The following is a 15,574-nucleotide window of genomic DNA, read 5'->3' on the forward strand; positions in this document are numbered from 1 at the left end:
ATTGTAATACGAGAATAGGCAATTGCTCTTAAGCCTTAATCTTGCAAAAGAAGACGCAGAGAAAAGATACCGGAATCAGTCATTTTTCTCTTGATAACAACACCTATCCCAAAACGGGAGATGGATTTTTTTTTCTTTCCAACAGATCAAAAGATAGCAATGTGCACATTCCTACCGTAAGTTTTAAATGCTGAAAACATGCACAGATTTCTGTCAATTTTCCTATCATTACAGTTGGGGATACTCTCTCCTCAGGTGTAACGGGCTGGCGCTCTGAGATAAATAGCAAATCCTTCGCCCTACAGGTTTGCTGCGTGGATCTGCCTGGGGCTCTCTCTCCCGCTTTCTCTTCCCTCACCCCCACCCCCCAACACATACACACTCCTATCTATCTTCGCACATTCTCTCTCTTCTACTTGGGGGGGGGGGGGGGCTCATGCGCAAAATTACGCATTCTTCTCTCATTTGTTCCTTGTATCAATCAAAAAGTTGGCTATTTATAGGCTACAGAACATGGGATGGTAATAGTGATCTCCCCCTCTCTGTCTGTCCTGAAGTTGTTAAGTGGTCAGGTTGAGTGCAGCTATTTGGCCATTTGCTATTGCTGAGTCCAGGAGGAAGGTCCCAAGCTGTGATTAACTCAATCTCACTGCAGCCACTAACCATGTGAGTACCTAAATCATTATATCTGGGCTCCAAATATCACATTGTTCCATATGCCTTTCACAATATGTGTATGGTGTAGCTATTTTCTTGCATTTTTGTAGATGCGCCTTAAAGCTCAATATGTAGCGAATCTATTCCTGTGTCTTACTGCTTTGATAAATGTGTCACCTAGCAATTTTTCACTTGGAGGAAGCAAGATAATGCATCTTTTATAGATGGAAGGCATGTTAAATGTCTCTGTACTTTCCGCCGTGCTCTCTAGATGGGATATGATGAAGGTTGTTGTTTTGTGAAATTGCAGTGGAATTACTCAATATTCATTTTTTTTTATTCCTCGTTCAGTAAAGGCCGTAAAACTGTTGTGAGTATTGTGAGAGAAGCCATCCTTCAGAATGAAATTTGCAAAGAAACAGATTGGGGTGGGAATTTGCAGTTTTATAAATTAAATATTTGTCGCCATCACAATGGACAGTGTGCACAGACAGTGGTTACAGATTGCTACGTGACAAACAAATCTATCTATTGTGTAAAGCTGATTTCGATGTACTAAATCAACTGCAGGAATTCAACTTATGCTACTGAGGGACTATCGAACAGCAATGTAAGACGTTTCTTGCTGCTTCAACGCAGTCTGCAACCACTGTTCTCGCATTTGTAAACTGCAAAAGTGAATTCAATTCACATGTTTCATTACCCGTCTCATCTAACAAACATCTCCAAATTCTAAATTGAGTCCCTCAATTATTTCCAAAGTTCGGAGTTCCAAAGAGAGCAATGTAGGTTAGATCGTCGTGACAAGTTAGAGACCAGTAACTAATGGTCGCGATGTCTGACTGTCTCTTTTTTTTACGGTGAATTGCTTTTTTGGGGGCAATGATTGCTACCCCGGAAAGTTAAAACGGTAACTGGTTTGAAAACTACTCAAAGCCAGGTCACAAACTACTCTTACCCGGACCGCACAAAACAATACCTAACGCGTTCAAACTTAGTTTTAGACGCGACTTCAGTGATCACACGGACTGCTCCCGTGGGCTACTTTAACCGGCGTTTGCCGCTATTTCGGATGCGCCGGTCCTGGTTAATACAAAATAAACATGGGCATGAGAGTAAACTGAACCACACCGTCGCTGATAAGTCACTGATAAGAGGGATAGCTCTGCTAAATAACGCATGACGGATTGACGCCCTTCTAAGATCATTTTGATAACATCCCTTTCTTCCTAAGATCAGCTTTCTGATACTCAGCATCTATCATTGTTCACGCAAATGGCATTCCCGGTTTAAACACACACACACAACACACGCTCAATCGCAACATCGGGATTTGTCCTTCGTCAAAACAAAAAAACAAGCTGCCAGTGTACCTGGACATTAGATACCAGATGAAGTGAGAATTCTGTCAACCAATATGTAGGTGAGTTGTATTTTATGTTTGTTTTTTTAGAAACCTAAAAATAAATTGACATTTTGATCGGCGAACCGCTTCTGGATTAATCATGGTTTCTTTTTTTGTTGTTGTTTATAAAAATAAAGACGGGAAAAAAAAACGCTGCAAGTGCACGTTTTGTTATCACCCCTGGAGCACCGCCAGTGCCGGGAGATTGTGAATTTGGTCCCGTCTGTTGCAACTTGTCATTGATAAAACAAGCCGGGGATGACGCTCTGGGTCACGCTGAGTACGGACGGGCGCATTGCCGAGCGGGTGTGTGACGATCACATGGCCGCCCTGCTACACCGCTCTTTCCACCCACAAAGCACAATATCACCGCTTTAAATGACACAGGCGCCGAGGCCCCGCAGAAATCCCGACCCCCGCTGGCCGGCAAATCGAGAGCCGCCGGCCCCCGCCCTCAGTTTCACAGCACCCCCCCTCCCCCCCCTTTAGACTCCGAGAGTTACCGGTTCCCAGGAAAGGGAGGCGTGTGTGTTGTAAAGAGGGTTTGCAGCGCTTCCGAACCCCGTGGACATTAAAGCGAAAGTAGCCGGCTTCCATTTACTTTAAACTACCACATAACCCCCGGCAGCAGCTCTCGATCTGATAGGGAGGTTGTCCAAGGTAATCGTAAATCAATCACATATTTGCTAAAACGTGCAGCTTTTTCTGACAGTCTCCGATTGCGATTTTATTAAAGCGCCTGTGAAGCGGCTGATATTGAGCTGAGGGTTACCCTTGCAGAAGGTTGCAACTGTACAGCGACCTCAGCTTTTAAAGTTCCTGCTATTCTTTCCGAGAGCAGCCTCGGTCGCTGCAACAAGGGGGAGGGGGGAGGCGATGATGTAGAATGATCATTTGCAGGTCTTGTCCTGGAAATAGATGATAGGTTTGACAGCTGATCCACTGTAGGCCTGGAGATCCTGGCGCGTCAGTTGCATTTTTTTTGCTTGCTTGGTTCAGTTTTGTTGTGACCACATGGGGTTGGTGGTAGGAAGCACGTTACGTGCTGAAGATCGTTAGTTCCTGACCATATACAGTTTGTGTGTGTGTGTGTGTGTGTGAGAGAGAGAGAAGGATATATACATGGTGTGTCAGGAAGATGTGCACTGAAAAAAAGAAAGACAAGTGTATGTGCCTGTGTGTGTGTGTTTGTGAGAGAGAGAGAGTCTGTATGAGAGGGAGAAAGTCACATTGAATGCTGGGCCGGCTGCCGCAGTACCTCAGCGAGAAACAACACGATATCCTGCTGTAATCCAAGAGATTTAGTGGCAGTGAAGCGGCGGCAGCCGAAGGAAATTCAACCGCGCAGGTTAACGTGCGGCCCTAAACCGGCAATGTGTAACTTGTAAGCTGTAGCAAGACCCACACCAGTGCAGATTGCGAGTGGATTTAGCCAAGTTGTTGTCAGTGAGGAGTATACGCTCCTGTTATATTGGAGGCCCATTGCTTCCCAGGACGTTGCACCAGACAATACACAATGCAAGCTCCTAATGCAGTGTCCACGTAGAAGATTGATTGTAGATTTCACCCAGACTGAACTGCTGCAATAATTGCAGGCGATGCATGCCATTGCCAGATTGTTTAATTATTTATTAACACACCTTTGAAGAATACATATCTGGGGTGCAGGCCCATCAACCTGTGTGATGCAATGTTAAAGCTATAAGTTAAAACAATACACACACTTCAAAAACGGTCAAGTTTCTTGTTTACGTTGAAATCAGTTTCTTGATTTGGTACGATCACATGCAAGTTGTTGAACTCGCCCTCCACTTAAACCCTCTGTCCTGGCACTCTTGAAATTTGATATCATTGCTTTTTAGTGTTTATAGTGACGCAGAGCCTCTGACAGTCAGATCCTGCAAATCAAGGCTTACCCACGTTATCCTGCTGGTGGTACTTCTACCCTATTTAAAATCAAGATCCTTCTTCGCCATTTGAGACTCGTCCTGTTCCTCATTTTCGCCTTTTCATATATGTATGTCCTGTATGCTTTTTTAAAGTGTGTTAAAACTCTAAGCAAGTTGCAGGAATATTTTGGTTAGGGTTAGCTTAATTGCCCTTTGATTCAAAGGTATTGCCAGCCAGCACTCTCGCTGTTAATCCCGTCACTGAGACGATCCAGCACTGGTAAGTTTCACGGTAGAACACTTCAAATAGACAAAAATAGTCTTTCAATCATATATATTTCTCCTTACTGTCATCTCATGTAACAACATAGCTCGGGACCATCTTCTGTTTGTGGGAATGGAAGTTAATGTTGTCAGGGAAATTGTTGCAGTGTTATTTACTTAAATCGTTTTATAACTATTTTTGTGTATTCTTTGCATGTGTGAGAATAATAAGACAATTAGCACACATTGATCTGCATATTCATTCTACCTACTTGTTTAATTGAAATAGAGTTGATGGTATTACCATGGCATGTTTAATGATCACCTCATTGCTTTTACTTATTAGTGGAGCATCTACTTGGTTAACCTAGTTACTATGTTATATTCCTATTTGTCAATGTTTGGAATAGTGTCTATATAGAGGGTTAAAACACTGGCAACATATCTCAGTACAAATCTTAAGCTTGGCCTATAATTAATAACATACAATGCCAGCAGTCAGCTGATCGAATGCCCTCTCCTTGGCAACGCAGGTTGGTAGATCCGTTGTGCTTTCTGAGTAATTCTTGCTTTGGATCCAAAATCTGCACTTGGTTTAACTAGTGATTGTGAAATGGTAACCATAGCTTCCAGAGCTTAGAACAAAATCTATTGAATTCATTTTTGTGAACCTTCCAATGGAAAAGACCCAGAACAGTCAAAACACTGTTGGGTATAAAATAATGTTTGAACTATTTATTGTAACACAGTAACTGTTGTGGTATTAGATATATTGTGCAAATTCAAAACTAATATTAATTCAAAATTATAACACGCAAGTAACCTATCACAGTGTTTCCTGCATAAAATGCCACTCAAAATAAATCACACAAAATGTCATTCAAAACGTACATGGGTTTAGAAAATTCAAGTATTAGAATTGTGATCTTGGTTGCAGAGTATATATCAATTTTTGATAATGAGACCATGTAGCAGATGAAAATATAAACTCATTAATTCCTTAACTTCTCAATTTTCTGATTTCTATATCTTATTAAGACTTTTTGCATGAATACTGATGTCACTATTCATTAGTACCACCATTAAGCTTATGATATGACATTTTGTAAGGTGTGCAAAATATTTGTTGGCATGTTAGGTGTACTTCACGCTTTTTTGAAAAACAAGTGTTCGGAATTTTAAACATAAATGTAGGTGATGAATAATTGAACATGGAAAACCATTTGATGTCCCTTAATTTAGCAACTGGATTAGATGGTTTGACATGAAGTTTAGACAATGGTGTGCATTATCTGTTGAAGGCTAGAGGACACTTTGCTTACTTGGCAGCTAAGCTGATGCCTGCCAGGTGAAGTAAATCCATTTGCAAATGAAGATACTTTGTAACCAAGATGGGTTTCAAAGGGATATTGTTTTATTTGGAAAAATAAAATTGCTTACAAATTGCGCCGATTGGTGGTGCGTGTTTTGCATTCACTTATCAGGTAATGCATTTCTAATGTTTCTCCCCCTATACTCCACCCTAGCAGCTGGGAAATCTTGACTTCATTAGACTGAACATGTTTGCCTCAGGCTTTTTGAAGTAATTGAGTTGTAACTCAGGTTAGATTTTAAGGGTTTGAATTGTTATCTTTGGTTTTATGGTCAGATGCTCTAGTTAAATTTTAGGTTCATGATTAAATGTGAGGCTACAAACTGGGGTCAATGCATTGTTTTTAAGATTCACATTCCGTGACTCTACAGAATGTTCTGGTTTTTCTTTTGGGGTCACGGTTTGGAGTTTGATGCTTGGGATCTTTCAATCGTCGAACAAAATTTTAGAGAAAAACATACAAATGACATACACATTGGGACAAATTGATTTTAAAATGCCACAAAGAGATAAAAAATAACAAAAATAACATCTTTGTTGTTGTGATATAATTTTATAATTTTATTGCTCCTGCATTTTGTTTGACTGAAAAGTATGTGTCCTAAGTCTAATACCATAGTTGTTAGACTATACACCGCAGTACAATCTAGCAATTAAAATGGCTGTCTCTAAGTTGTGCGTTGAGAGCAAGTCTTCCTGATTTTGTAGGATGACAAAGATCTTGATGGATTTTTATCAGTTGCCTCAAGAAAGCAAATGTATAATTACTGTATTGGCTGCTGTCTCAACTTCTGTTATTCCTAGTTGTAGTTTTTACAAAGATGGGTTCTGAAATATTTATTTGTGCTTAGCATCACAGTGCAACTTTACTTTTTTTATGGATGTGAGCTTTGGTTAAATGTCAGCAACTCTGAAAATTGATGTAATAACATGCTATATTGATCTGTTTTGGTGCTGGATTCCTAGATAATGAAGTCCATGATAAGAAAGGTTCCATAACACCATCCCGTTCTTCCATGAAGAAAAACAAACAGTCCAGAAACTAAAAAGGTGTACTGCACTTTATATTCCAGTTCCCATGTGCTCGGCTTTGTTCTCTCATGGAAGGCTGTTTGATACTTTATAGTTCTTTTTTTAGTAGAATGTGGAATTAACTAATTTAGCAACAATTCCAATGTCAGGGCTTTTCATAGCTGTCAGAAGGAAGCCTGTATAAGCAGATGAGTCAGTTATGAATTTCATTATTCTGCATCCCTCAATTTTCAGTAAATCACGATTAGATCAAGTTGGAATGATATGCGGAATGGCATATTCTTTATTTTGGATTTGGAAGTATGTGTGCTTTTTGCGCAGACTCAACATCTCCATTTCTCACATCAGGCGTTCTTTTGCCTTTGAGTGGATGGAAAATTCAATGCCACATTATGGATAGTTTTATGTTTGACTCATATTTGCGACAGTTCAAATCCATTTCACTTGGGGCTTTTCCGAGTTATTAAGCAGGTCATCTGCCTCACCTCTTTGGACTTATTTCAAATTCATGCCCAAGAAGCAAAAAGATCGTGTTCTTAATCTCCTGTCCTGCTCAATCATCTGTAATGGGTCTTGACCCTCAATGGCAGCATTGGTTGATACTACAGTATTCTCTCTAAACATAGTAAGGACTGTGCAAAACTTTATACTACTTTGTTAGAAATGGCAAATGAACTTTGAATTATTTTTCTTGAAAACTAGTTGGTATATTGGTGCAGTTATATACGGAAATCTCACTGAAGTAAGAACGCTGTGTGCGTTGGTTACATTTGTGGTGAATGTTTGAAATTGCATTTGTTTCACTAATTACTGATGGTGTATATTAGCTTAGTGTTTGCTTTTCTGAAGTGCAACAATCTGTCACAAGAGACTACTGCTGAATTCCAATTTAAAAGGATGTTGATACTTGGACTCTGCATGGACAGTGAGTTTTACCCCTGGGTCGCATCAGATGGGAATTGGAATGAAAATGGGCAGTCGGTGACTGGTTCTTCACTGTCATGTTAGGCAGTCTAAGGAGTGGTACTGATTATGTTTTGCTGCTTGCCTCAATTAAAAATGATAGACTAGATGTTGGATTTAGGATTAAAGAGTAAAACTTGCAAGTGCAAGTTCTTTGTAACACTGTTGTCACTTAAATACAAATAACTGGTAAACAGACATAGCTTGTAGTTAATAGAAACAGTAAGTAGTATTGGTAGAGGTTAGCAGTCAATATAAATATCTATTTAAGGTGATTTCAGACCAGTAGTGAATATTATGCCATCAGTTTTCAAGTTGTGATTTTGTATGAGGTGTGAATACGCAGCGACGGTAATATTGGGGAAAAAAAATCTCAGCAGTCTACATTCATTCAGTGACCTGTTGCAAGTTTTTATTTGTTTTCTTAATTAGAGCTTGTGTGGATGCTAATTTAGTGAAAATTAATCTTAAATATTCTAAATTAATAGACAAAGAAAAGATATGCCATTTCAGAAATCAGATCATTGATGTTTTAGCGTCAGTATTGCTAAATTAGGCTCAACAGGAGTGACTCTATGGAAACTAAAATTTGATACATAGTAGTTACAATCCATCAAAGTAAATAGAAGTTACGACATGGAAACAGGCCATTTAGCCCAACCAGTCTCTGTCAGATTTAGAATCTTAGAATAAGAAATTAATATTTGGAATAATTATCAATGCGGCAGAAGCAATCACATTCCACTGCAGGCTGCATAGCTACTTTATTCAAGCAGAGATGTACATTCGGATAATATTCAACTGAACTTTTGGGGGTTTACTAATCCCTCAGGCAGGCTCAGTGTAAAGGGCAAACATATTTATAGTAATCCAAATCAGACTGCAATGAATGCATTGCATATTGCTTTATGGTTTACTTATGTAACACAATTACATAAAAAAAAGTGACATGTAGATCACTTTTCCAGAAGTATTTAAACAAAAATAGCATAGAACAATGCTTAGATAAAAAGAAAATATTTGAATTTCCCTTCAGTAATTTACCATGATCTGTTTAAAAACAAATGAGACATCACGTAGCTTGATAATTTCCCATGACCGAGTCACCAGCATGAAGCATGTAATTTAGCATGATTTAAGATGCATATCTCTGGGTTTGTGCGTTGTTTCCAGATAGGTTTTAGTTTCTCTGACCTTTTCTGATACATTTTTGGCAGTTGCCCTGCTTATTTCGTTTTGCTCAGTAGATGCTTGTCACCCAGGTTATTGCTGGCAAAGAAAGCAATATATTTAGGCAGTCTACCTAAGCTATACTTTATTCAATTGTGTTACGGGAAATACTACAGCATGTACAACATTATTGAGAAAGTGCATTTGGTTACTTTAGAAGTTGAAGATGCTGACATTTTCTTCTGCGGAATTTAAGCGATTTCTCAAATATTTTTCTGCTTTTTTTATTCTTAAGCGCATTCTCTCTATGGCACATAATTCTTCTACTTGAAGAGAACAGATGAATCATAACTGTCATTTGCCTATAGTGCTAAACAAAGAATGAATTAATGTCACTCCTAGCAAAAGTAAATGAACAAAATTTGCGCGAAGTTTGCATGAACTTTGATTTCCAGCTTTCTTTTTCTGTTTCTGTCTTGTGTATCTTGCCTTAGTGTAATGTTTATTCAGACACTTCAGCTGATGGTGGGATCGCGCCACATGGAGAACCACAACTTTAAGTTTATGTCCTACACTGCATAGTAAAGCAGCTTTCCTGTTCAATCTCAGCTGTTATTTTCTAGTCATCTTGTCAAGGCTACACTTTTTTAATGTAGTGAAACCTACATGCATATTATGACATTTGAAGTACATAACTGAGTTTGAATATTGCTGGAAATCACACAACACCAGGTTATATTCCAACAGGTTTATTTGAAATCACAAGATTTCAGAGCATCAGGTGAAGTGAGAGGGAAATACACAGATACAGAATTTACAGGCTGAGAAATCAAGGGCAGAGAGATCAAAAGATCATACAAATGATGTGAGTGGAGTGTCAAATAATAAGAATGTTAGACAGTGTAAGAAAAGTATCAATAGCTGAGTAACAACTGAAGAGATGACCTAAAATCCGATTAAATGAGGCAGAGAGTTAATTACAAAAAAATAAAAATGAGATGGTGCTGGAGACAAACCAAATGACTGGAATAACATGGAACACAAATGGAAACTGCTGGAAAAGCCCAACAGGTCCGCCAGCATGTGTGAAGAAAAAACAGAGGATGGGTCACAGGTTCCAAAATGTTAACTCTGATTTTTCTTCACAGATGCCACCAGACCCTCTGAACACCCACAACAACTGCTCCCCTTGCTCCCAATTTACAGCATCCGCAGTTCTTTTGTTTTTTTATCTGACTGGAATAATATGATCGGTAGAAGATTCGTCTGCTGAGGGTCTAACCAAAGTAATAAGTAATCAAAAACTGTACAAACTAATTAAGATAGAGAGATCATAACAATTTTTCAAGGTCATGGTCTCAAAACAGAACAGTAAGGAAGACTTTACAGATACTGAACAGTGTGGGGGGTGGTCACATTTAACTAACATGAACCCAAGATCATGGTTAAGATTGTCTTATAGGTATGGAAAGAGAGATATAGTAATATACTAAAGTATTTTGTCTTTGTGTTCATTGCAACAAATGCAATTATGCCAAATTTCAAATGATCAGATCAATTCACATGACAAGAGACAAGATATGGATTTGTTGACAAGTTGACTTTGGCTGAGGTATTCCCATGAGTAAATCAACAAGGAACTACAGGCTTCTTAAGTTCCCATGTAGTTTGAAAAAGAGTAGCATCCCGTCCATAAAGACATTTTGCCTACACACAAGAGCAATGTCAAGTTTAGGTTTCTGTGCCAGTGCAATGCCATGTAGGTAAGATGCATATCCCAGTGATTGGCTTATTAAATTAACAGCATGTTCCCTTGGTAGCTCATTATAGGAAGACTATAGATTGTACTCATCAAGCTTGCATTTGCAAATTCCAAAGGAAACATCTGCAATTACATCTGATTCCACAATTGGGCAGCATTTGCTGAACAATCCCAAGTACCTCTGTCTCTCTGCTGCCCAAACCTCAATCATGACTTCCACTTCTTCCCTACTACTGCTGACATTGTCCACTTTCTCTGAAATTGAAATACTGATATTGTCTTTAGCATTGGCTGCACTGTATAAAGAAACGTTCTCTGGTATTTTGAAATTTTGGATTTGGAAGGTTGGTAGAATCCATTCAGCAAAATCTGACTCAACGCAAACTGTTGCAAGTTGTTTTAATCCAATCAGCATAATAATGAATATAAGTATCTGGAATATGCATGATGTGGGTCCCTGTAAATTCTGTATTACGTGTACTGACTTGTGCTCACTGTTAGTCAAGAGGGTGAAGTGTGGCCTGCACAACTAAGTTCACAATTTATAAACATGGCCACTTATATAGATTCTTTGAATACTGATATTTTGAGAACAGTTAATGGTTAAGGTAGCAATCTGTATAATGTTATGAAGCTAAAAATTATCAGAGTACTATTTTAAACTATTTTATACATTGTGCAAAAACAATTTTGAGAAAAATAAATTCTATATTTATTGAGTTATTAAATATCTTACAAATCCCAAATACAGATATTTTTGAATGGCTAAAGTGTGCCACATTTAGTGACACTGTTTGTAAAAGCAAATTCTAAGCTTAGATAAATTACAAACGTTGACAAAAGCCAAATATATAGATTTGCTTCAAGATGTTAGAAGAATAATTTCTGCTTGTAGAATGGAATTACTGCAAACTTGACTTCACAGTGGCCTGTTTCATTTGAAACATTTGGCAGGAAATGTGAATGTTAAATTGCTGAGTTTGCCATCTACACTAACTAATTCTGGTTTTTGTCATGCTGGTACCTGTTTAACCCTCTTTAAATGCTCTGTCATGCTTGGCCATTTACTGGGCAGTGGGCAGTCAGAATATGCACTGTTCCAAGGGAACAAAAGCAGTTGATTGCTTTGGGATCAAGGAAAAATTCATTGTGCATTGCAGTTCAGTAAGTGGCTTAATGTCTGCTCTAGTGCTGTTATCCTCTGAACCTAAAAAGGGAGACATACAAATACACGATAGCAAAGCTTCTTTTTTCAGCTACTTTAAACAGTTTAAAAAACTGTACAGAGGAAAACCATAACAGTTATTCGTGACATGGCTATTTTTCCACAGGGAAACATTCATAGGTCATTGTTACCTATTGGGCCCTCACACTGAGCATGCACTGTCCAGTGACTGTCAGAGTAGCTCTGAATATTTATGTTTCTGGCTTCTATCAAAGTGCTTGTGAGGACAACAGCAACATCAGTTAGTTTGCTGTGTGCATGTGATGTGGCACATAACTGACATACTGTGTGTGCAGAGTCTGCTATTCGGAAAGTAAGAGCATTGGATTTTCTCACATTTTTATATTCCCACGGATGGAGGACATTGTCACCCACATGCATGTAGCCCTGCATGCTCTCCTTCTTGAAGCAGATTTATTTTTGAACAGAAAAAGCTTCAGTTCGCTCAGTGTGGAGCTTGTTTGTGACCACATGAGGCTTGTGTCTGGTATCCCGGCTACGGTCAGAATGCTTTCATACTGTGCCTGTTCTCCATGTCCTCTCTATAGCACCTGGCATTGGTGTGGAGCAGGGCTGCGAGTCAAGGAAAGAAGTTGGAGGTGAAGCTGTTTCTTGAATTCAATCAGTGGCTTGCTGTGTTACTTCAAAGAGCAGGTAAGAGCCAACTACATTGCTGTGGTTCTGGACCAGAATGGAAAAGGACGACAAATCTCCTTCCCTAAAGAACATTAGCTTTTGAAACAATGTAATATGTTCATGGTCATCATCACTGATATTAGCTATTTATTCCAGGTTTATTTAACTTCATTTAGAGATGTTATGGTCAGATTTGAATTTATATTTTTGGATTATGAATCCAGATACATAACTACAATGACATTGTACTTTCATACAATCTAATGTTAAATCTCCATATCTAGCTTATGCATCCTTTCAGTAACCCTGACATAAACGTAGAGCTCAGAAATAATGATAGTCATTCATTATCATGTGTTGTCATCAAGCAATCCATTGGCATCCTGAAGCAACAATTTCACGTTCTTGACAAATTGTAAGAGGTTCATCAGGCTAGTCTTGAGTGTGTCTCCAGTTTCTTAAATGCTCTGTGCTTCTCAATCAAGCTATTAAAAGGGAAATTACTTTGAAGATTCCTGAGGAGGAAGAAGTGGAACAGGAAGATGAAGAAGGAACTGAAGAAAGAAGGTGCACGTGGCCCAACAGTAAGCTATGAGAGTTGCTACACAGACATGATTCTCTTAATTAGTCCCTCCCTCCCTAACACTAAAAGTCTCTTCATCCATTTGATCCAGTCCTCAGATCCACCATATTACAGCTCTCAGTCTGCAAACTTCCAAGTTCCACCTGCGTCTATACGATTATGAAGACAATCAGTTATACCAAAAACAATTATTTAATTTTATCACACTTCTTTTTTGATTTGACAAATATTTACTTGATTCCTGTCTTACTGTAAATCAGCTATGTGCAATCCATAGTGCTTGCCTTGTGTTGGTGGCACATGACCAATTCTAGTACTCCTGGAATGTTGTATCTGAGTGACTAGAGCTTGGAACATGGAATGTTATTGCCGCTAGCACTTGAGATGGCTGTGGTAGCACTCTCAAGAGACTCTGAATGTTGAACTCATTACCAACTGTTGGAGGAGTTGCTTTGGCCAGGGTGATCTGATTCCGCTGGTTGTCAGTACTGGAAATAGAGTGACCTGGGAACTAGAAAATGCCCTCATCATTGACCTTTCTTTGCTCTGCACACCAAGAGAGATCCATACGTATACTGTGAGATTGTCTGAGATCCTACTCATGCTCACTTTTGATCTTTGCAAGCTGGAAAATAGCTCAGCCAAAGTCAAAAGGGTAAATATTTGTGCTTCTATCGAATGAATCAGAGCTGTTATCAATTAATCCATCTGTGAGGGTATCCTGCAATGATCATAGAGCTGATAACACACTCTGCATTCTGTCCCTCTGCCCTTGCTCCTACATACCCACGCTGGACGAATCTCCAAATGCGGACACTCCTTAAAAATGCACAGTGACAGGGTTTGAGTTGATACTTCAGCCATACAATGGCTGTTATGTTTTCTGTTCTGGTATGCTGCCAGCCTGTTATTCTTTTCCCTGAAAGATATATGTATCGCTAAGATCTGAAATATAAGAAAAGGAGAAAAGTTACATTTATTGACAAGGACAGTTGCATGGCTTTTGAAAAGAAGTTGCAACCTCTCATGCACCAAGTAATAAGGTGGGATTTAAATGAGAAGAGAAGGACAGAGTGATGGCTGAAAGTCCTTCAGCATCACTAGAGGTCAAGCTTCTAAGATGCCCTCTTCCCATGATGCCCATAACCTGCTCTTCAAGTGGAGACAAGCACATGGATTCAAAGAAGAAAGTGGTGTCATGTTAGAACAACGAGAAGCTTTGAGGATGTGCAAGTCAGGGTAGAATATATATTTGTATGTACAAGATGGCAGAGGTGTGTCAAGGTAAAACGAACAATTGTGTAGTGGCAGCTCCACTGCATTGCAGTAGAACTGACAACAGCAGAATAAAGTGTGTTGCAGCAATTGTAGGAGAGTAATAACAATTGAGGGATGGATGGTGAGAACTATGGTAATAGATGGTGCTAGGCTGATCATTGATTAAATGCAGGCAGAAGTTCATGGACAAGGAGAACTAGGGCAAGCCTCCTTAGCTGAATCCTACTGTTTGTTTTTTTGGCTAAATCTGTGTTCTATAGTGTTTTTTGGAAGGTTTTTCACTGCAAGGCCGAGTGAGCTTTCTCGGTATATTTTACCAAATATGACACATTAATTAAAACCACAGCCCCTGATGTTTCTCACATCCAATTCTGGCTCCATCTTAGCATGCACTGTTTCTAGAACAGTTTGGCACCACAGATTTCACAGGTATTCCTTGCTTCCATTCCATCTATAAAAGTGCGTTATGCAGACAGACACGCCCCTGTCAATCCAGAACTGCCCTGCATTCCTAATATTTCCTAATGTTTACTCTGTATGTGGCAGACAGGGGGGAACCATTGCCCCACAGTGCAGGCAGGGACATGGAGATCCTTTGGATGGGCTGGTGCAGAGGTGCCCCTTGATCAGGGGAGTGGAAGTCAGGATACTAGACCATACGTGCCTGGTCTGAGATTGCCACCCAGGTTAATGCATTCTTAGCTTCCTGAGGAATGCTCAACACTGCAATTACCTTCACTATTCTGCCAGAGGAAGTACTGCTACCTGCTCTCCGATACTTCACACTCAATCCATCCCTACTACTGCACTCACTTCCCACCAAGACATATTCTCTACCTCTCTACTTATTACAACATCTCTCACACTGTCACCCACCCCAACCCCTGACTGCTGTAACTCTGTGCTACAGCTCATTTGTTCATGGCACCTCCTCACCTGCACCAAAAGAAACAGATGTGCCAGTTATTTTAATCACTTGTAAGATTTGTCTCTCTCATTCCAGATGTAGAACAGTCCTGAAAAGAGCAGAAAGAGACAAGATGGGTGATGGTATGTCTCTCATTCTGCTTCTCAGCCCGTATGTGGAGAACATCCTTAATCTGACTACGCTGAGTGGCTGACTGACTGACTGACTGACTGTTTCTAGGCTGCTGGACTGGTGTTGGAGGCTGCCCTTGACTTACTATGCCAGGATACCCTGTATGAAGGCTATTCCTCTTGAACTAACCGAGGACTGTTGACACCCATGACAAGCTTTTGGCTCTGTGTCCGAGCTAAATAGCAAGCGCAAGAACCAATTAAAATGAGCTTCGTATCTCTGGCTGAGTGGCTTCATGC

General features: G+C 39.6%; 1 protein-coding gene across 8 annotated transcripts in view; it reads left to right on the forward strand.

Moving 5' to 3' along the window:
• Window positions 1-569: 569 nt before the first annotated feature.
• The window catches only part of esrrga (estrogen-related receptor gamma a), a 238,567-nt gene continuing 223,562 nt past the window's right edge, over window positions 570-15,574 (forward strand). Inside the window, exons 1-2 of one of the 8 annotated variants that reach the window (XM_087991322.1) lie at window positions 3,952-4,231; window positions 12,288-12,393. Coding sequence is in view for 1 of the 8 variants with exons in the window: in XM_043695802.2 (XP_043551737.1) it covers window positions 665-666 (2 nt within the window). In the remaining 7 variants the exon portion in view is untranslated. Of the gene's footprint in view, window positions 667-2,593; window positions 2,723-3,951; window positions 4,232-12,287; window positions 12,394-15,574 lie in introns of those variants that run through there. The other 7 variants (XM_087991323.1, XM_043695802.2, XM_087991325.1 and 4 more) reach the window with 7 other exon arrangements.

The sequence above is a fragment of the Chiloscyllium plagiosum genome, unplaced genomic scaffold (assembly GCF_037043375.1).
Source record: "Chiloscyllium plagiosum isolate Xiang-an unplaced genomic scaffold, Cpla_swu_hap1 HiC_scaffold_10, whole genome shotgun sequence".
Classification (NCBI taxonomy): domain Eukaryota; kingdom Metazoa; phylum Chordata; class Chondrichthyes; order Orectolobiformes; family Hemiscylliidae; genus Chiloscyllium; species Chiloscyllium plagiosum.